The sequence below is a fragment of the Micropterus salmoides genome, unplaced genomic scaffold (genome assembly GCF_014851395.1).
Source record: "Micropterus salmoides isolate LMB-PRFRI ecotype aquatic unplaced genomic scaffold, ASM1485139v1 Ms_hic_scaffold_1822, whole genome shotgun sequence".
NCBI classification, from domain to species: domain Eukaryota; kingdom Metazoa; phylum Chordata; class Actinopteri; order Centrarchiformes; family Centrarchidae; genus Micropterus; species Micropterus salmoides.
In genome coordinates, this window is record NW_024040954.1 from 1 (window position 1) to 23363 (window position 23363).

At 40.6% G+C, this 23363-nt stretch overlaps 2 protein-coding genes across 2 annotated transcripts; both read right to left on the reverse strand.

Annotated features, from left to right (window-relative positions):
- Positions 1-17593: 17593 nt before the first annotated feature.
- LOC119909688 (NLR family CARD domain-containing protein 3-like) lies at positions 17594-18671 on the reverse strand. The gene is made up of 2 exons (XM_038727900.1): positions 18172-18671; positions 17594-17714 (listed from the first exon to the last, which is right to left on the reverse strand). Exons 1-2 carry the CDS (start codon positions 18612-18614, stop codon positions 17594-17596), a joined length of 564 nt encoding a protein of 187 aa, XP_038583828.1. The 5' UTR covers positions 18615-18671.
- A 402-nt stretch (positions 18672-19073) lies between these two features.
- LOC119909689 (protein NLRC3-like) lies at positions 19074-19976 on the reverse strand (the record flags this gene model as incomplete). The annotated part of the gene is made up of 1 exon (XM_038727901.1): positions 19074-19976. A coding segment is annotated over one exon (903 nt), but the record flags the coding sequence as incomplete, so codon positions are not given.
- Between the last annotated feature and the right edge of the window lie 3387 nt (positions 19977-23363).

Below are 23363 nucleotides of genomic sequence, written 5' to 3' on the forward strand. Positions count from 1 at the left end.
TTAGGTCTCCATACAAGGGTACGAGCTTAGGTTACATTCATCTGGAAATCTAAAGATATTGAACAATATTGACGACCTGTCCAGGTGTACCCCGCCTTTCGCCCAATGTCAGCTGGGATTGGTTCCAGCCAATAGATGGATGGATGAACAACACTGCAAATTTGGCAATCACACAGAGATAAGAATCATAGTTAAATAGCTAACATCATTTTACCTACTTATTAAACAGGCAAGAACTTTCCTCCATGTATATTTACTCATTTAGTCACTTTTATCCCTCAAAAGAAAGAAAGAAAGTGGTCCCCATAATCCCCAGACCTGCTGCATGAAAAATTTTGTTCATCTCGATATGCCACACCTGTGAAGTGGATGGATTATCTCAGCAAAGGAGAAGTGGTCACTGACACAGATTTTGACAGATCTGTGAACAGTATTTTAGAGAAATAGGCCTATTGTGTACGCAGCAAAATTCTTGGAGTTCAGCTCATGATGAATGGGGACAAAAACAAAAGTGTTGTTTATAATTTTGTTCAGTGTATTTATGTGCATGACAGCATGTATGTGCAAGCAAAGTATTCAAATTTGGCCTAGGCGGCTTCTCAGAACAGTGTTTCCCCTACATGCATTCAGGAGCAGCGGTGCGCAACCGCCGCTTCTAAAATTTCCCACGATCATTAAACTATGCGTTACAAATGTTTTCACTCGCACTCTGTGTGAGCACGGCAACACTCAATGCTGGGCTCGCTTCCTCTCCTTGTTCTATGCAGAACATACGTGACAGATGGTGTTATAGGAGCAGCGTAACTCTGAATCAGGAGGTGCGTAGCGAGTCTTTGATTGTCTGAAAACTGGCAGTAAATGTACGGTGTCTGTTACACTGTGTTAGCTTCTCAAGACCAAGAAAACTCTGCTACCTGCTACCTGCTGGAAAAGTGAAGCCGGTTAGCGCTTCATGATGCACAGCTGAGCAGGAAAGCTTCTACAGCAGCTACATAGCTGCTATGTAACTTCACATTAGCTCATTTTATAGAAAGTAACTAGAAGCTGTATTTTATTACTGCTTACTTGTCCAATGTTGAGAACATTAGGTACAAACTTAGACTAAACTGACATAGCCTGCAGCCCTGTCCTGTACAGACTGATTCAATTATTTTTCAGTCTCAAAAAAGTGGTTTTAGAAAAGAAAGGACGGTGGTAACTGGAGGAGTTGAGGTTAGTAAAGCTAATTAGTGATGCAAACTAGTCCTTTTAAGCTAATGAGGAGACGTTTCTTTTTGGATTTTAATGTGCAAATAAAATGCACCTCAGAAGGGAGGAGGTTTCTCATGTTGCCTGTTTTTTATATTAATGTCTACAGATAAATGTCAGAAGCTGTAAAATGAAGACACATAAGGCAAACATGAACAGTCATATCTATAATAATGATTCTGAGGTGGGTGATGCCCAAAACATGCTGTGCCATCACTGTAAAATCACAGTGGAGCAATAGAACCAACAAACATCTTGTGTGCACAAGATAATAACTTGTGTGCACATTGTGGATCATAACTGCCAGAGAAAGTGTCACAAAAAGTTTCTCTTTGTGTCACAAAAGGTTTGTTCGATTTAGGTAGCAAATACATTTTGGTAGAAAATGTAATATTGAAACACAGAAACAACAGAAATCATGACATCAGCAGATTTACTGAAAATGAGTCATAAATCAGTTAGCAGTTCTCTTACTTTGTGTCTGAGGGTCCAGGTTCATTACTGAACTTCAGAGGAAGACCTCTGGATTGATCACTCTTCATAGACAGACAGCTGGATACTGGAGACTCTGCTCTCTGTCTGTCAGACTGAACTCTGCAAACACAGAGATGTTTTTATTCATATTGTATGAATCAGTGGTAAAATCTATGATGAAAGTAATTTAGGAATCTCTAAACACAAAGAATGCTGCTGCTGTCGATGATTAGGAGGTTTAAACGTTTGTATTAGTTGTCTTAGATCAGATTACAGCTTCTCTGGGTGACTGAGAGCAGAAACACAGCAACAAAAAGATTGTTAAACTTTAGTTAGCAAATACATTTTAGTAGAAAATGTAAAGTAGAAACCAACGTGATATCATGGAATGGTGTATAAATTGCACCACGCTTTTAAGGACATTTCGGCGTGCCATGTCAATGCATTGTAAGGTTTTCGCATGTCATTTCACGCCGTTTAGACTGCATTGACTTCTGTTGTGAAGAAACCACGTCACAAAGGAGGTTAACCCTATTTGTGTAGCTGTAGGGTTAACCGGTCGACATGCATATTTAATTAATAATGGTTAAGGTTAGCAGTAAAGTACATCGGGATGTTCCCATAACGTAGCGTAACATAGTAGCTAATGCTAACACTATGTAGCTAAACAGAACTAACATTATCAACGATGTAGAATGGTAACTTATGTAATGTGACATAAATAAAAACAAAAAACTAATTATGTAATTATTTTTCACTCTGGAACCTAACGCCGGTCTTCTGGGTCAGAGATCAACTTACTATCCACCTGACCACCCCGCCAACACCATAGTGTCGGACTTTCATGGCTATTTTATCCCACACGCGCTGCTTTTACCTGGGACAGTAGGCGTAAAATGGCATGAAATGCAAAAAATGCATTGGAATACCACGCCAAATGACTTAATATATCAGCGTGTTATTCATATGCCTTTTGATGATACCAGCCTGTAGAAAAACAGAAATTGTGACATCGGCAGAGTTACCGGATATTTGTCATATAAATGAGTTAGCAGCAGTTCTCTTACTTTGTGTCTGAGGGTCCAGGTTCATTACTGAACTTCAGAGGAAGACCTCTGGATTGGTCACTCTTCATAGACAGACAGCTGGATACTGGAGACTCTGCTCTCTGTTTGTTGGACTGAACTCTACAAACACAAATATGTTTTTATTCATATCACATGAATATGAGGTTTAAAAGTTTGTATTAGTCCTGTTAGATCAGATTACAGCTTCTCTAGGTGACTGCTGTCACAGATACTAAGATGAAGATGGCACAGATGATAATTTAACATATAAATCAGTTAGCAGTTCTCTTACTTCGTGTCTGAGGGTCCAGGTTTATTTCTGAAGAGTAGAGGATTTCCTTTAGATGAGTCACTCTTCATAGACAGACAGCTGGATGCTACAAACTCTGCTCTGTCCTCCTCTTCCTCCACACAAACTCTCATCTTCTGGACTTCAGTCAGTCTGAGAGGTAAAACAGTAACACCGACTGTGAGCTCAGAACACAAGAATCAAGAAGAACAAGTTTGTTCAAGAGACACAAACAAGACTGAGAGAAGAGGAAGTAACACACACACAGTCTACAGTACAATAAGCCAGCACTCCACCTGGTCACTTTTCTTTAAATCAGTGCTTGTGTTCTTGCTTTTACTGTATAAGTGTTGTTACTTGTGAATTCAACTTTCAGTCTGTAGGGAGACCGGGGATAGTTGTAACATTTGACAGAGCTCTTTCAAGCCAGTGCATTCGAATGTGATACAAACTTGTTACATGTATCTGCTTTTAAATGGTTTAGATTTTATCTCTGAAACACAGAAAATGCATGGTTTAGTCTCAAACACAAGGGGTGAAAAGTCACAATTCACCCCATAGTCTAGGTTGGTTGTAACGTACACTGGGCTAAAATGTAACATTTTGTAATAAGGAATGTGAGGGTAAATATGAGGGTAACATACTGTAAAATAAAATTTGACAAAATGTCCATATATGTGCCAACTAAGACCCCATCCAGTACTGCGTTTACAAATTAAAACGGACCTCCCGTCCAGACTACAACGATGAAAACGAAGACCTAAAATGGAGAAGTTTGGAAACACTGCCGACCCCGTTTTGACCCCTACAGGTCTTAACATTTAAACATAGTAATAAAACAATTTAATATTACTGTGTGTTGACACATGAAATAAAAAGAAAACTAAACATTTTCAATGCTGTAATAACTATCCCAAACTCTTGCAGCCATGAACTAGCTTACCTTACAGCTTACAGCTAAATCACAAGTACTAGCTACTTTCATTAAAGATATCTACATGAACACAAAAAAACATGATTTAAGTTTGATGAGTTGAACTACGAAGCGGGCAATGCTATAACAGGAAGCTAAAAAAAACCTTTATTCAGCCGCTTCATGGTGAAAGTCATTAAGAGAGCTGATTATGTCCTTCACTGTTTTAAAGTTACTTTGAGTTCCTTAGGTTTGAACTTAGGTTAGATTGCACATGAACACAATGTGTGTAGTATTTAACAGTACTAATAACCTGTATCAATGTAGAAGTATCACAAATACCAATGATATTAATTTGATTCTGTGTTTTATTTGGTTGACCAACAATCCTCACACAACCAGGACTACAGTGGGTACGGAAAGTATTCAGACCCCTTTAAATTTTCCACTCTTTGTTTCATTGCAGCCATTTTCCAAAAATCTAAAAAGTTCATTTTATTTCTCAGTAATGTACACTCAGCACCCCATCTTGACAGAAAAAAAACAGAAATGTAGAAATTTTTGCAAATTTATTAAAAAAAAAACTGAAATATCACATGGTCATAAGTATTCAGACCCTTTGCTCAGTATTTAGTAGAAGCACCCTTTTGATCTAATACAGCCATGAGTCGTTTTGGGAAAGATGCAACAAGTTTTTCACATCTGGATTTGGGTATCCTCTGCCATTCCTCCTTGCAGATCCTCTCCAGTTCTGTCAGGTTGGATGGTAAACGCTGGTGGACAGCCATTTTCAGGTCTCTCCAGAGATGCTCAATTGGGTTTAATCAGGGCTCTGGCTGGGCCATTCAAGAACAGCCACGGAGTTGTTGTGAAGCCACTCCTTCGTTATTTTAGCGGTGTGCTTAGGGTCATTGTCTTGTTGGAAGGTAAACCTTCGGCCCAGTCTGAGGTCCAGAGCACTCTGGAAAAGGTTTTCGTCCAGGATATCCCTGTACTTGGCCGCATTCATCTTTCCCTCGATTGCAACCAGTCGTCCTGTCCCTGCAGCTGAAAAACACCCCCACAGCATGATGCTGCCACCACCATGCTTCACTATTGAGACTGTATTGGACAGGTGATGAGCAGTGCCTGGTTTTCTCTACACATACCGCTTAGAATTAAGGCCAAAAAGTTCTATCTTGGTCTCATCAGAGCAGAGGATCTTATTTATCACCATCTTGGAGTCCTTCAGGTGTTTTTTAGCAAACTCCATGCGGGCTTTCATGTGTCTTGCACTGAGGAGAGGCTTCCGTCGGCCACTCTGCCATAAAGCCCCGACTGGTGGATTGCTGCAGTGATGGTTGACTTACTACAACTTTCTCCCATCTCCCGACTGCATCTCTGGAGCTCAGCCACAGTGACCTTTGGGTTCTTCTTTACCTCTCTCACCAAGGCTCTTCTCCCCCGATAGCTCAGTTTGGCCGGACGGCCAGCTCTAGGAAGGGTTCTGGTCGTCCCAAACGTCTTCCATTTGAGGATTATGGAGGCCACTGTGCTCTTAGGAACCTTAAGTGCAGCAGAAATTTTTTTGTAACCTTGGCCAGATCTGTGCCTTGCCACAATTCTGTCTCTGAGCTCTTCAGGCAGTTCCTTTGACCTCATGATTCTCATTTGCTCTGACATGCACTGTGAGCTGTAAGGTCTTATATAGACAGGTGTGTGGCTTTCCTAATCAAGTCCAATCAGTATAATCAAACACAGCTGGACTCAAATGAAGGTGTAGAACCATCTCAAGGATGATCAGAAGAAATAGACAGCACCTGAGTTAAATATGAGTGTCACGGCAAAGGGTCTGAATACTTATGACCATGTGATATTTCAGTTTTTCTTTTTTAATAAATTTGCAAAAATTTCTACATTTCTGTTTTTTTCTGTCAAGATGGGGTGCTGAGTGTACATTACTGAGAAATAAAATGAACTTTTTTGATTTTTGGAAAATGGCTGCAATGAAACAAAGAGTGAAAAATTTAAAGGGGTCTGAATACTTTCCGTACCCACTGTATGTCATCTATTCACCTGCAATCACAGCTAATGTTTCCTCATAGGAAGGTATCAAATCCACCCTCATTATATGTAGCTCTTTATCCCAATTAACTTTGGTAGGGTATTTTTTTTACAGCCAGTGCTTTGATTCTGGGGTTTCTGTGTGTTTCTCCTGGTTTCCCTCTCTCCCTTCTCTGTCATGGTTTAAGGCTATGTGTGTGGAGCAGCACACCTGACTTCAGTCATCTCATCGACCTGGTTAAATACTGCAGACTCTGCTCTGTCCTCCTCTACATCCACACAAACACACCTTCTGGACTTCAGATGTCAGTCTGAGAGTTAAAAACAAATAACACTGACTTTGAGCTCAGAACACAAGAATCAAGAAGAACAAGTTTGTTCAGTTGTTTCACAGTCACAAACAAGACTGAGAGAACACACACACACACACACACAGTTTAATAAAACCATCAGAACTCCACCTACTCTTTTTTCTTAAAATCTCTTGTTAAATTTCTTGGTTACTGCAGGTTTAATGCGTTTAATTCAGCCAATCACAACTTTGTGTCCACAGATGACTCAAAGTGTTGAGTTCACTCTAACACTTCTTTCCCCTACAGTTCACAGGGAGAAAACTGACTCAGAGACTTTGACAGTAAAATAATAAAAATGTTGTATTAACACTCACCCTGCCTCAGCCTTCAGTTTTCCTCCATCTCCTCATGTTTCCTCCATGTCGACTCAAAATGGAGTCTGAACTGACTGAACTCTTTCAGCTTCAGGTTCCCTCCCTGCTCTCACCTGGATCACCTGATCAATCTTGCTCCTCCCCTCTTCAGGTGACTTTATCTCTGTCTGTGTTGCTAGAGATAGATAGATAGATAGATAGAGCAGCCATCGTGTACAAATAAGCCATTTATGTGGTACATTAGTAAATATGTGTGTGTGGGCAGCCTTTCACACAATTGTTGAACTAAACCACATGACTGGGCAATTCAAATTTGGCTATGAGTTTTAAGGGTTAAAGATAATCGATTAACAAACTATTGGACATCACTGATCGCAGAATGCAGGGTTTTAGTCTCACTGCTTGTCGTTTCTCCCAGCCGGGTTGCTGGTCGGCGGCCTCACGCTGGCGGAGTTCCGTGCGTTCTCGGTTAGGATTCGGGTGTCGGTGGGAGCAGTGTAAGTTAGCTCGACGAATAAAGCTTAAAAGAACTTGGTCGTTCTTGAATTAAAATTGTGTAACTTAACGGTCTGATAACTTTTAACAAACAAAACCAAAAGAAAATTAAAAAGCAAGTAAGTTGCTGGAAACGACGGAAAAGCCGAGGTCGTGGCACTTCGCGAGTGTGGCTTGAAAAGAACAAAAAGAGTTTTGCGTCAAGCTGGGCCGAACTTCTTAGGGCGTTGCTGGGAGACGGGGCACGCTGAGCGCATGCTGAAGCACGGGAAGCGGGAAGAGGCCAAGAGATCGTCGCTGCTTTTGTTTGTTGGGGGGTGGTTCTGGCTTTGTTTCCTTTGAGAGGGAGGGCTTTGTTTCCAGTTTCCCGAGAGACTGTCTTTTAATACGTCTATTCTAAGACCTATTTGCGCGTATTGTAATCAAATGTCTTCCCACAATCAAACCTTAAGTAGTTTTAAGCATTTGCTAAAAAGGAAAACAATTGTCAGTAGTTAAACCTTAAGGTTAGCATTTCCTAGGAATCACATCAGATGAGAGGAACTTAACTAGCTTCCTGGATAATATTGGTTGTTACACATAGAGAATATAAGCAAGTTACATGAATGGCATCAGATTATGAACAGGTAAATACAGAGTGACATTTACATATTAAAACGCCATTTCAGAACGATGGCATGTAATACTTATTTTGTCTTCTTGGGGGAGCTCTGGTTCCGTGAAGATAGCTTTGATTATGTCTTCAAAACAATCATTTGCTCAGGAGCAGGGAAATTTAGTTTTTTAACATTAAATTCGAACGGGAAAATTAATCAAGTATGTTTCTTTATCATATCATTTCTAAAGGAAGTGTCAGAAAGTGTTAGAAACAAAGCATTGGTTACAACATAACTTGAAAAAATGTGATGTGAAAAATGGATCCTTGCTGAAAATTAAATTATTTATGATTCTTGTTTTCAACAACAACATCAACAACAACAACATGGTAACATAACTACTCTAAATGTAGTGGAGAGACCTCTTAAGTAACTTAAAGATTATTTAATTAAACAAGGTAATGCTTTGAGTTTTGAGGAGACAGTACTCCTTGTTTACACAAAGGAATTCAGGGGGTGTCCTTCTCTGGTGTTCTGGAGTTCCTCACCAATTCATGTCTGGGCGTGAAGAGGAGAATATCCTTTGATGTGAGGTAATTAAACAAAGAGGGAGGTCAGTTTCCATGGTTACGTGTGTGGGGGGGCAGTTTAGGGTTTCCTGCCCTCTCTTATAAAGAGTTCTGATAGGCTGTTCAGGAGAAAGCTAATTTCTGGTTAGTGTTTCTTTGTCATTTTAACAGTCAGGCACCGAGCCTTATCTGGCTGCTTGCCAGGTGGCAAGTTTTACGATCAAACTGCCCAGAAACAGCACTTAGAGAAAGCAAACCTTTCAACCCCCTCCTTTGGGGTCTCTTCAGTTGTCTCAACCCCCCCTGTCTCAAATGATTGCACACTTAACGCTATTGATTTTATTACCAACATTTCCACCACACTTGGTCCTCGCTCTGAGAAAGTTTAGTGTTTAGTTTAGTGTCATCTTCTTTACAGTAAGTTAACTGCTGTAATGAAGTATCACACACAGTTATTTGCTATCTTTATGGGCCTTTAATCCTTGATAAGTTACTGAAAAGTAACTAATAACTATAGCTGTTAGATAAAAAGTTTAAAAGTAGCATAAATTAATGTACTCAAGAGCATCAAAATTGTACTAAAGTGTACTTGGGGACTTTCCACCAGTGGAAATAAAGAAACCAAAGATGGTGGTTAGGTCATCATCATCATTAGTGGTTATATAAAGATAGAACTTCAACCTGACATTAAAACAAAACAATAAATCACTGTTTCATTTTAACTTGTGTGCTGAGTTTTATTTTCATAAATTTTTTTGCCAAATCAAACAAATCAAAAAGAAAGCGTTCACATCAGCACTTCAATGTTCATCTGCTGGCAGAAAGCCAGGGTCACACATAAAACTGTAACTTATTGATGGTGCAGGAAACTTGATGATCAACATGTTTTTACTTCCAAAACTTTAGATTTAAAACTTTATGCATGATCACTGCACATGTGGAGTAAATCCACTGTATGTGTCACAATGATTTCAAAACAAGGCGTCTGCAGCATAAAGAAAATAAATAAAAAATATCTTCCATTGCAGAGTAAAGCCTTCAGTTCACTAAGTGCAAGGTGCCATTTAATGATTAAGTGAAGGAGTGCATCATGTTGAGTCGTTATCAAGTTGTTGATCATTATCTCGTGATTATTATTACTTAGCATGTTGTTTCCCCTCAAGTAGAACATCAAGCTACACAAGTGAAAAATAGGAACTGAAGTTTTTTGTATTGAATCCAGACTTTGTTGAGGTTTTATCATCTTCCTTATGTTTGTTACAAGCAAATCTGTTATATATGAGAAAAGACTGGTATTGGTGGTAATAAACTGCACTTCAGCGAGGTAACTTATCAACTTCCTCTGTTTAGTAATAGGTGGAAATAAACTGCAACACTCCGATGTCCCACATGGTGGAGACAAAACTGAAAAATCAAATAAAATGTGTTAATCTGCAGTTATGTTGTGATAAACAGAACTAATCAGCAGAGGCACTTTGGGTCCAGAACATCTGAATGTAATAAAGTCCAGGTCCAAGTGGAGGAGGTGGCTGAGTGTGGAGCAGAAGGAGTGTAGGAGTTTCAGTGTGTTTGCAGAGACAGAACAGCAGCACCGTTGTGATTCCTCTGTCAGTCACTGCTGGATGAAGCTCTCCTCTCCACTCTATCTCCCAGTAACATCACTCAGTTAGAGACTCTCTACACACAAGCTGATGTTGCTGCTTCAACCTCTCTGGATCATCAGGAAACAGCTGATCCTCTCTCAACACCACCACCTTTCTCATCACTCACAGTGACAGAGATCACTTCCAGCTGATGAGAGAAAAAGACAGACAGCAGAAGTCATAAATCAGTGTTCAGAGACTCCCTTCATCAGCAGAGCTGTGACAAAGATGAACTGATCAAAAGTTTAGTGTTGAAATGAGAGAACAAACACTTTAAGATCAGATTTAATGGTACGACAGTTTGATGAATGAGGACCACTGTTACTATACTATATATCTTATGACGCTGTCAGCTGGAATCCAGCTTTATTTCCTGTAGACATGAACACACCAACAGTCGTCTTCACATCAACTCAAACACAAGGTCACTACAAGCTTCTGGCTGATCTGATTGGCTGACTCTCTCTGTCTTTCTGTCCAATCCTGAAGCCTGTCACCAGGGCTGGACTAGGTGGACCATTATATTATTATCATTGACATTAACTAAATCATCATTATGGCATGACACACCTCCCTGCTCCCTTCCTACAGGTCCCTGGTAAGCTACTGTGTTTAGTTCAGTACTGCTGAAACCAGCATTGACTGACTCCAAACCTCTACTGACCTCAGAGTCTCCAGTCTACAGTATGGACTCTCCACAAGATCAGAGAGCAGCTTCACTCCTGAATCCTGCAGCTTGTTGTCACCCAGCTCCAGCTCTCTCAGATGGGAGGGGCTGGATTTCAGAGCTGAGGCCAGAGAAGCACAGCTGATCTCTGACAAACTGCAGTTCCACAATCTGAATAAAGAATAAATGATGTAACTTTGGAAGACAATGTTCCTGCTTGAAATCAATCAATGTTCAATAATCTGTTCAGAGCTGAAGAAGGTTTAGAAAGTAGAAAGCGTATAGAGGACTAATTTCAAATTACCATGCAAACTTGAAAATGAAAATATAATCCCACAATAACTATCATTTTCCACATATGTATGTGTTATTTAGGTAAAATGAAATGAAAACAAGCAATCATCCAATTTCCATTTTCATTTTCACATACTTGTGTGGGCATTCTAGGACCATATTAAAATGAAAATGGAAACAGAATTTGACATTTCATTTTCAAAGACTTAACCTGCTCTAAAGTGGGCATTATTCAAATACAGTTAATAAAACAGCTCAACCAGTATATTGCATTTACATGTCCATGTTCTTATGGTCTCTATAGGTCAAAATTAAAATGCAATTTTATAACTATATGAAAATGAAAATGAGAAGCATTTAAGATTTCCTTTTAAAAGACTTAGTCTGCTCTTTAGTGGACTTTATTCAAATGCGATGAGTGAAACAGCAACCCCAGTCCATTTAATTGCATTTACATTTATAAGCAGCTTTCCAAGGGACACAATGCAAATGAAAGTACAATCTGTCAGTCCTCTCATCAAGGCGGGTCTTCAGTTATGACATCACTTCGTCTTCAGTTGGAAGGCCACTTCAGGTTCTCATGGTTTAGTTGTGTATCTACCATTACAAAACACTAGGCTGTAACTTCACAACCAAATAAAATATATCGACCGAACAGCAGGGATGGATCTATACTGACTTCAAACTTCAAACCTGTAAGTTTTTTATGTTGGTTTTCTGTTTTTTTGCCTTTTGAACTTGGCATTAGCATGTTCTATTTTCTATATAAGTTTAACTGATAGATGAGAGTTGTATAAGCTTCTGCTTACCTTAACTTGCTTATACCTGAAAGTTGTAATACAAAGCATTCTCATTCAGAAATATACTTCACATCATTGCAATTCTAGTTTTAGTGACAATACTACAGCTCCGTTTCACTTAAGGTTATAGGCATAGTCAACAGTCAGTCTGTCTATCATCCCTTCTACATAGCTGTAACAGTTACAGCTATGAACAGAGCAAAGACATTGTTTAACTACACACTTGAAATTATATTGGACTAAACAGTAAGTGTTTCCTGGTGACAGGCCAGCAGAGGAATTTCCTGCCAGACTGACAGAAGACAACAGAGGACTCCTCACTCCTCAAGTTTAGGTTTGTATTTAGCTGTTGACCTCATGCAGTACTGCTTGTTAGCTTAGTATCTATGCCTTAACCCTCACCATAAATGTACACTGTCTTATATTTAGCCTATTGCAATAGACTGGGGGCACTCTTTGCATTTGAACAAAGTCTTCTAAAGAGCATGTTAAGTCTTTGAAAATGAAATGTCAAATGCTGTTTCCATTTTCATTTTAATATGGTCCTAGAATGCCCACACAAGTATGTGAAAATGAAAATGGGAATTGGATGATTGCATTTTCATTTTTACCTAAATAACACATACATACATCCTCGATACGCTTCCATATAGAACTTTAGAAAATGGAAACTCCAAACACCCGAACCAACAGGATAAAAACTGTAAAATACAAAAAGGTAAAAAGAGCTCTCATTAATATTAATGACAACGTGCTGCTACTTCCATAAAGACGTAGTGACTTCACCTCTTAAACTCTGCAGCTCCACCAGTGGCTCCATCTATACTAACTCATGTTGTGCAGCTAAACACAAATAAAAACTCACAGAAAGTGATTTAAGATTTGAGTCAAAATCCCAAAGTTTCCAAAGATGCCAAATATGTCAGGATGGATTTAGGGAAAAAGTAAACAAACAACATCTAGTCGTAAAATCAAAGTAATCAATTTAAACTATTCACTCAGTATAAGGAATATATAGCTTCATAACAATGTTAGAAAAAGCAAATACTGAATATAATTGTTATTGACTGACAGTTGACAGATCAATTATTTATTCACTGTATGTAATTATTATATTTTATTTAAAATCATTGAAAAGACAAGATAAAAATCAAGAGTTGAAGAGCTGTGGGTGGTGATGTCGCAATGGATGAAGATACATGCCTTTGGTGTGAGAGACCCGTTTTTTTATCCACTGTGATGTGTCCCTGAGCAAGACACTTAACCCCTAGTGTAAGTTTCATTATCCAGAGCAGATTTTTCTTGTTGTATTAAGGTTTTAAATATGTAGCAGCTCAACATTGCTCTGCCAAGAAGAGAATAGGCTTTAGCATTAAAATACTCAGTGTGGATCAGTTTAATATCAACCACAACTTTCACATCATATTTACAGTATCTCAGCACAGAAGTAAACACTGGTTTCTGACCTCAGAGTCTCCAGTCTACAGTGTGGACTCTCCAGAAAATCACACAGCAGCTTCACTCCTGAATCCTGCAGCTTGTTTCCACCTAGCCATAGCTCTCTCAGATGGGAGGGGTTGGACTTCAGAGCTGAGGCCAGAGAAGCACAGCTGATCTCTGACAAACTGCAGCGCCACAATCTGAATACAGAATAAATGCTGCAGATAAAAATCCATTTATAATCCAATAAATTGTGTTCAGGTTTAAATGAGTAGAGTGACTTTGTTATTGTGTAATTGTGGATCATCATAATGTCAGCCTTCTACAGACATCATCCAAATGTCAGCACAACTTTCATATACCTATTTATGTCAACACAGAATGAAAACATGCTGCTGATCTCAGGCCAGTCTTATTAGAGGAAAGAAAACCTTTATTTATCCTTTAAATAGCTGCATTTGGAAATATTCTTGTTGTTAGTTTTTTGTTGTTGTTCCTCTGTGTGTGTGTTGGTGTGTTTGTTTATTTATTTATTTAAAAGGGACAGCGCATATTATGAACATTTTAGTGTAAATATGTCAGATGTAGCCAAAAGGCTATTTTTTTATTATATATAGTCCCTGGCAGATCACTACATTGCAAAGATCAATTTCAAAGAAGTACAACAAACAATAGAAAGAATAATACAATACACCCACCACAATAAAATCACATATGAATGTGTACTGTAAAGTGCAAGTAAATCTGTTGTAAAGTACAAGTTATTAAGATGTGGCAAAATGCAAGGGATGCAGAGGGGTACAGCATTTATTCAAATGATCTATTAATTATTTTGCCATCCATTTTACAATAATTTTAGATATATTTGGAATAATACTTAATAGATAATAATAATAATTGTGTATGGGTTTTGTTTGGAAGGATCACTATCAAAGATCAGACATTTGTAAAGACACATTGAAGTTAAAAGGAATCGAATAAATATTTCTGCATCAGCAAGTAAACTGATCAATTTAAAACAATATTATTAGTTCAGAGGATCTTCAGATGTGACCATTTACCAAAAATTATAAACGTTCAATTACTTTAACAAATACCAGCAGACATATTCTACAGCTTCTGTAGTCTTTTGACTTGCATGGAAATATAAACAAAAGGACATTTACAACTTGTAAGTTGTATGAACGTGAATTAATTTAATATATAAAATCTATAAAAGTAGCAGAAAGTCAGTGAACTGACCCCAAAGTCTCCAGTCTACAGTGTGGACTCTCCAGAAAACAACAGAGTAGCTTCACTCCTGAATCCTGCAGCTTGTTGTTACCCAGTTTCAGCTCTCTCAGATGGGAGGGGTTTGACTTCAGGGCTGAGGCCAGAGAAGCACAGCTGATCTCTGACAAACTGCAGCGCCTCAACCTGAATAAAGAATGAATTATGTAACTTAAGAAGTCAATGTTCCAGCTTGAAATCATTCGGAGTTTAATAATCTGTTCAGAGCTGAAGAAGGTTTACAATGTGGAAGTGCAGAAAACAAAAATGCTTGTCTCATGTTATGTGTGTTATTGCTGCTCTCAGAGTGTTAATAAACCCACTTACTGTTTAAAACCAGCCTGTGCTCCCCAGAAAAGCACATTGTCATGCCCAGCTCCCGCAGTTAGGTTGTGTGTTCAGTCCTTTGTCTGCAACAACTTCCTGTTCTGTTGGAATTTATCATCTTATCTCTTTTCAGGTCTTCGTCTGCATTCCTGCCCTGTGTGATTACCTGTCCACGTCCTAATGTGCTCCACCAATTCCTCGTTGTCTCCCCTGTCCGATTACCCCTTTGTATCTGTGCCAGTTCGTCTTGATCCCCTGTGTCAGTGTCCTGTGAAGATTCTCAGTCATCCAGGTCATAGTTATCCAAAGAAGGTTAAAGTCAAGGGCAAATGGACTTGGTTAAAGATACTAGAAGACATTCCGTCCCTCATCCAAAGGACTTCTTCAGTTCTGACTGACTGGTAGGAAACTAAGCTATTTAACCTCAGTGGGGTCTTTGCCAGGATCGTCGATACCGCTGGTTCGTTAATGTTCCTGGCTGTTGTAACGACTGTTATGGTATACATAACTGTTTTTATGGTAGTTAGGAATACCTGAGGTCAAGACTGAACGACCATCATTGGCATCCTCATCTGAGGCCAATAGGTTACATTTGTTGAGTTTCCTGGGAAATGATGAAAGGACAGCATTGTAAGTGGGGAATAAGTGGTGGCGTAGACCCCCTCCCCTGTTCAGCGATGGCTTCTCAACCCTGGTGTAGATGGCTTCCTTGACACCTCTTTCACACCATCCATCTTCTCTGTCTAAAATATGCACCTGGTGGTCCTCAAATGAGTGTCCTCTGTCCTTCAGATGTAAGTAGACAGCAGAGTCTTGACCTGAGGAGTCGGCCCTTCTGTGTTGAGCCATCCGTTTGTGTAGTGGTTGTTTAGTTTCCCCAATATACAGGTCTGTGCATTCCTCACTGCATTGGACCGCATACACTAGATTGCTTTTGTGCGGTCTTTGGGGTGTACCAGCATCTGTCTTAGCGTGTTCTTGGGTTTAAACACAGGGATGTTGTGTTTGTTGAAAATCCTCCTGAGTTTCTCTGATACTCCAGACACATATGGAATCACAATGTTGTTGCGTTTGATCTTCTTTTCCTCCTCCCCTGTAGTTTTGTTCTTCCTGGATTTTGTGGCTGTTTTTACAAAGGTCCATTTAGGGTATCCACAGGCTGTAAGTGCCCCCTTCAGGTGTTTTTGTTCCTTCTCTCTGGCTTGGGCGCTTGTTGGTATGTTTTCCGCTCTGTGGTGCAGTGTTCTCATGACCCCTAGCTTGTGCTCCAGTGGGTGGTGGGAATCGAAGAGTAAGTATTGGTCTGTGTGTGTGGGTTTTCTGTAAACACCAATTTGCAGGCTCCTGTCCCTTTTCAATGTGTACAGCGCAATCCAAGAACCAAACTGTTGTTGTGGACCTCTTCTTGTGTGAAATTGATGTTGCTGTCCACAGGCGTCGTCCACATATCTGTACCAGAGCCTCGCTGCTGTTCTTTCTGAAAGGAGGCTTTGGTCTCCACTTCTTCCATGTACATGTTCACCACATATATATACCGGTGAGCCCATGGCACAGCCATGCTTCTGTCTGTAGAATCCACCGTTGTACTGGAAATAGGTGGTGTTTAGACAGAGTAATTTGCAGATCTGGTCAGGGCTGAGGCTAGTTCTGTAGTCCAGGGTGTGGTCTTGTGATATCTGTTTCCTTACGGTTTCTACTGCTTCTATGGTGGGGATACAGGTGAACAAAGAAGTCACATCATAGGATACCATGGTTTCATCTGGGATAAGTTTCAGTCCTCGTTTTGGATGTGGTGTGGTGTGTTTCCCACCAAGGGAGCTAAGATGGTAGAAATGTCTTTGGCAAGTTGTAGGTGACCGAGTTAATGCTGCTAATGCTCCTGATAATCGGCCTGAGTGGGGCTCCTTCTTTGTGTATCTTGGCTAGTCCATATATGCATGGAATGGCTTCTCCAGGATACAAACTGTAATATTGTTCACGGGAGATGGTGTTGTCTTTCTGTAGCTGTTGTAGATATTCTATGGCCTTTTTCTTGTATCCGCTGGTTGGGTCTCGCCTCAGTGTCTCATATGTGTTTGTGTCCATTAGTAGTGTGTTGACTTTGTTCTGGTAATCTGCTGTGTTAAGGACTACCGTGCATCTTCCTTTGTCAGCAGGTAGAATAATGATGTTTTGATCCTTGCTCAATGATGTCACAGCCTTCCTTTCTTGGATGGTGAGGTTGGAAGGGGGAGCCTTCGCATTAGAAAGGGCTGCAGATACCTTTAGTCTGAGTTGTTCCGCTTCTGCTTCTGTTAATTTGTTTTTCCTAATGGCCGATTCTGTTGCTGTTATGGGGTCCACTATAGGTAGCTGCTGTGGTGCAAGTTTAATCCTTTGGCCAGAACGTCTTTCTCTGGTTGGGTGAGTTCCCTATCTTTCCACGGATCTTATCCAGGACATCCTCCATATGCAGCTCAAACACGGCATGACAATAAGTGGGTCTGACAGAGGCTTGTTTACAAAGCTTGCCCAGAAATAGAAGTATCCTTTTCCTTGCATCTGTGTTTTTATAGAGGTGGTGCTTTACCCCACCCTTGGTGAAACACTAGTAACAGAGTGTCCATAAATGACACTAAAAAGGTTTTTCTGTTTGTTTGGCTGTGAAGTGCTGTGAAAACCCCCCACTGATAATGCTGGGAAAGACCTGATTTTTATAAACTGCATCCACAAAATTCAAGAGCAGAATACATGAACTGACCTCAGAGTCTCCAGTCTACAGTTAGGACTCTCCAGTCCAATAGCCAGCAGCTTCACCCTGAATCCTTCAGGTTGTTGAAGCTCAGGTCCAGCTCTCTCAGATGTGATGGGTTGGACTTCAGAGCTGAGGCCACGACTTCACAGAGACTCTCTGTGATTCCACAGGCAGAAAGTCTGTGATGACAAGAATTTAAAACTAAAAGTATAAAAATCTAACACTGTATTGTAAAAATAGACAGCAATTTCATCACAAAGAAAAATAACACAAGCTGATGTAACTCAGCTCAGCTATTATTACGTTACTCCATCTGCTTTTTATCTCCCATGAAATTAATTTAATGACTCTTTTATGACACCTAATAATATAACTAATATTAAAGATATTTTTATTTACATTTTCTGGGGTAAAGTGGAGTTCAATTGTTAAACAATAAAATTTCTCTGAGCTTGGTGATGACACAAACTCTTAAGTCCCCAAGTTTCCCTGCTGGATTAAAATAGTTAGTTATTAATAGATAATTACTATAAAACATTTATAGTGTTCGAGTGTTACATTGTGCATGTGTGTAAAGTGTGTTTCTTTACTTGCTTTACGTTGCTTTACAGTTTTTGTAATTGCATCTGGACTTACTGAGCCTTTCTGCAGTTCCTCACAGCTGGAATCAGTCTCTGTCGTCCCTCCACTGATGTGTTGTACTTCTCCAGGTCCAACTCATCCAGAACCTCCTCTGACATCTGCAGCATGTAGGCCAGAGCTGAGCAGTGGACCACAGACAGTTTCGTCTCTGATCTGTTCCCCGACTTCAGGAACTCTTGGATATCCTGATGTACTGAGTGGTCGTTCATCTCCATCAGACAGTGGAAGATGTTGATGCTTCTGTCAGGAGAGGTTTTTGTGTTCATCTTTTTCAGGTTGTTGATGGCTCTCTGGATGATTTTTGTGCTGCTATCTGTCCGACCCAGCAGGCCTCCTAAGAGTCTCTGGTTTGACTCTAGAGAGAGGCCATGAAGGAAGCGAACAAACAGGTCCAGGTGGCCATTGTTACTTTCAAGGGATTTCATCATTGCTCCCATCAGGAAGACATCCAAGGTTGAATCAACATGTTGCTTTTCCAGGAAGTCCTCCAGTACCTCTGTTGCTGCTGGTGTAACAGTGGAACATGTAGACTGCAGCCAGAAACTCCTGAATGCTCAGATGAACAAAGCAGTAGACTGTTTTCTGGAAGATCACACTCTCTCTTTTGAAGATCTCTGTACAAATTCCTGAGTACACCGAAGCCTCTGCGACATCAAGACCACTGCTCCAGGTCTTCTTGGTAGAACATGATGTTTCCTTTCTCCAGTTGTTCAAACGCCAGCCTCCCCAGCTTCAGAAGAACTTTCCTGTCAGCCTCCATCAGCTCCTGTGGACTCGTCTCATGTCCCTCATCATACTTCTGCTTCTTCCTCTTTGTCTGAACCAGCAGGAAGTGTGAGTACATCAGTCAGGGTCTTGGGCAGCTCTCCTCTCTGGTCTGTAGTCAACATGTGCTCCAGAACTGTAGCAGTGATCCAGCAGAAGACTGGGATTAGACACATGATGTGGAGGCTCCTGGATGTCTTGATGTGTGAGATCATTCTGCTGGACAGCTCTTCATCACTGACTCTCCTCCTGAAGTACTCCTCCTTCTGAACATCAGTGAAGCCTCGTACTTCTGTTACCCTGTCAACACATGAAGGAGGGATCTGATTGGCTGCTGCAGGTCTGGAAGTTATCCAGACGAGAGCCGAGGGAAGCAGATTTCCCTTGATGAGGTTTGTCAACAGCACGTTGACTGATGACTTCTGTGTGACATCAGACACAACCTCATTGTTGTGAAAATCCAATGAAAGTCTGCTTTCATCCAGGCCGTCAAAGATGAACAACAGTTTCCAGACAGCGAGCTTCTCTGCTGTGACCTTCTGTAATGTTGGATGGAAAACATGGAGCAGCGTGAGAAGACTGTACTGCTCATCTTTGATCAAGTTCAGCTCCCTGAAGGAGAGCAGAACCAGCAGACTGACATCTTGGTTTTCCGAGCCCTCTGCCCAGTCCAGAGTGAACTTCTGCACCGAGAAGGTTTTTCCGACGCCAGCGACGCCGTTGGTCAGAACCACTCTGATGTGTCTCTGTTGGCCAGGTAAGGCTTTAAAGATGTTGTGGCACTTGATTGGAGTTTCATGGAGTGTCTTCTTCTTGGAAGCTGTCTCAAGCTGCCTCACCTCGTGTTGGGTATTAACCTCTTCACTCTGTCCCTCTGTGATGTAGAGCTCAGTGTAGATCCTGTTGAGGAGGGTTCCACTTCCTGTTTCATCACTTCCTTCAGTCACACATTCACATCTTCTCCTCTGACTTATCTTATGTTCTTCTAAAACCTCCTGCAGACCAGCACTCACTAAAACGAGAAAAAACGTTTGAGACAACAAAATAAAGAAAATTTACGTTTGATGATTGACAGAAAGTAGAGGAGAGAGGAGCTCAGTGCATCATAGGAAATCCCCCAGCAGTCTAGGCCTATAGCAGCATAACTAAGGGATGGTTCAGGACTCACCTGAGCCAGCCCTAACTAAAAGCTTTATCAAAGAGGAAAGTCTTAAGCCTACTCTTAAATGTCGAGATGGTGTCTGCCTCCTGAACCCAAACTGGAACCTGGTTCCACAGGATAGGAGCTTGATAGCTGAACGCTCTGGCTCCTAGTCTACTTTTGGAGACTCTAGGAACCACAAGTAACCCTGCATTCTGGGAGCGCAGTGCTCTGGTGGGGTAGTAAGGAACTATGAGCTCTTTAAGATAAGATGATGCCTGACCATTAAGAGCTTTGTAGCTAAGAAGAATGATTTTAAATTCTATTCTGGATTTTACTGGAAGTCAATGCAAAGAAGCTAAGACAGGAGAAATATGATCTCTTTTCCTGGTTCCTGTCAGAAAACGTGCTGCAGCATTCTGGATCAGCTGAAGAGTCTTAATGGACTTTTTCGAGCAGCCTGATAAAAAGGAATTGCAGTAATCCAGCCTAGAAGTAACAAATGCATGGACTAGTTTTTCTGCATCATTTTTAGACAGGATGTTCCTGATATTTGCAATATTGCGTAGGTGAAAAAAGGTGGTCATTGAAATTTGCTTAATGTGAGACTTAAACGACATGTCCTGATCAAAGATAACGACGAGATTCCTCACAGCGGTGCTGGAGGCCAGGGCGATGCCATCAAGGGAAACTATATCTTTAGATTATGCGTCACGGAAGTGCTTAGGCCCCATAACAATAACTTCAGTTTTATCTGAGTTTAACATTAGAAAATTACAGGTCATCCAGGTTTTAACACCCTGAAGGCACTTTTGAAGTTTAGCTAACTGATGAGTTTCATCTGGCTTGATCGATAGATATAACTGAGTATCATCTGCATAACAATGAAAGTTTATGTAATATTTCCTGATAATATTGCCTAAGGGAAGCATATATAAAGTGAAGAGGATTGGTCTGAGGACAGATCCTTGTGGAACTCCATGACTAACTTTGGCACGCATGGAGGACTCATCGTTAACATGTACAAACTGAAATCGATCTGATAAATAGGACTTAAACAAGCTTAGAGCGGTTCCTTTAATGCCAATGAAATGTTCCTGTCTCTGCAATAGGATCTGATGGTCAATGGTATCAAATGCAGCACTAAGATCTAATAAAACCAGTACAGAGACAAGTCCTTTGTCTGATGCAATAAGGAGTTCCTTAGTAATTTATCACCAGTTCTGTCTCTGTGCTATGATGAGCTCTAAATCCTGACTGAAAATCCTCAAATAAACTATTGCTCTGTAGAAAGTCACACAGCTATTTAGCAACTGCTTTCTCCAGAACCTTAGACAGAAATGGAAGGTTAGATATAGGTCTATAGTTGGCTAAAACATCCGGATCAAGTTTGGGCTTTTTCAGAAGAGGTTTAATTCCAGCTACTTTAAAGTACTGTAGTACATAGCCTGTTGATAGAGATAGATTGATCAGATCTAGTATAGAAGTGCTGACAAAGGGTAAAACATCTTTAAGCAACCTAGTCGGGCAGACTAGGTTGCCCGACTAGGTTTGGGGATTGGGGGCTTTGGGGATTTAGGATTGGGAATTGGGGATTTAGGATGGGATTTGAGGATTGAGTTATGTATGCAAATGAGGAGGCGTGCCCCAAAGGCTGCAGGGGGTTTGGAAGGGCTGAGGCGCAGAGGCACTTTATGGACTGCAGGGGGAGCTTTGACAGCCAGCACACTGCCATGAAAGCAAGCAGAGGAAGTGAGCAGGTTTGGAGGGAGGACTATCATTTATAATACCATAACTAAAAGTGTGCAGCATTTCTGTCCATGTGACCTCACACACAAAGTCAACAGTGAAAGGAATGCTATCCATCTGATGAGAAAGCAGCGGACAGTACAGCAGGTAAGATATGATAACATTACCAAGTTAGTCTATGAAGATTCTCAGTCATCCAGGTCATAGTTATCCAACAAAGGTTAAATGATAAAATAATTATATATAATGATAAATGAAATGTTGGATAATTACCAAGTTAGCTATATTAGGCTAACTGTTGCTGACATGCATGAGTTACGTTACTGTTGCAGGTTTTAAATGGGCTATTAACCTCATTGTGGGCTGTGTGTATAAACTGTAAAGATAAGGTGTAGAAGCTGTGTTATGGGTAATAGCACCATGCTGGGTAGGTGACAGGTGGTGTTTACAGTGTTGTGTGCTATGAAAAACATAACAGCGCAGCCATAAAGTCTTAGCCGGCAGACCTTGTATGGTTATTACTACTCACATATGGTTGTAACGTTTAAGCCTGATAGACATCCGCTAATCAGAAACAGAGGACACTACCTGCATCACTGCCGATATCATTTGACCAGGAGTGAATGGTGATTAATGCGATTGTCATGGCCACATGGACAGAAATGCTGTACACTTTTAGTTATTTGTGTTGTGTCGTTCAATGAACATTGAGGGCGCCTCAGCCCTTCCAAACCCTCTCTGCAGCCTTTGGGTCACGCCTCCTCATTTGCATACACAACTCAATCCTCAATCTCCAAATCCCCATTCCTAAATCCCCAAATCCAATCCTAAATCCCCAAATCCCCAATCCCCAAATCCCAATCCTAAATGTATAGATGACTAAATCCCCATCCTAAATACAAAATGCCTTCTCCTAAATACCAAATCCCCAATCCTAAATGGCTAAATGATCAATGTACTAAATACCAAATTCATTTTCGACTTTTAGTTTTGATTTCGACTTTTAGTTTGGATTTCGACTTTTTGTTTAGACTTTTAGTTTTAGTTCTGACCAAATAATCCCTCCATAACACACAAAGTCCCATTTGCTACAAAACCAACTATGGTGGGGTGAACAGAGAGAGAATTCCAAAAACAGAGCTTTGGATTTGTTCAACCTACCCAAGTTGTCCCACACTACACCGCTCCTCCTGTGTAGCGTGCACCCCCGCACTGCTTCCTGTGACTTGAATCCGATTCAAGACACGGGACTTGCCTATCATGCTGCCAATGCTCCGGCTCATCTACATCCAGGACATGGTGCAACCAAACACCCCAGCCTGTCTGCTGCCTATCAGCTTGCTACTCACTCACTACGAGCCATGGGGGGGCCCATCTACCGCTCAACAAAATCCCAACTGTTTGCTGTCTGGATCCAGAATAGTGGACTAAGCTCCCGACTGACATCAGGACACCAGAAAGTGTACATCCTTAATCCGTGTATGGTTCGTTCTTTAATTATTAATTTCAAAACCAAATCGGAAATCGGAAA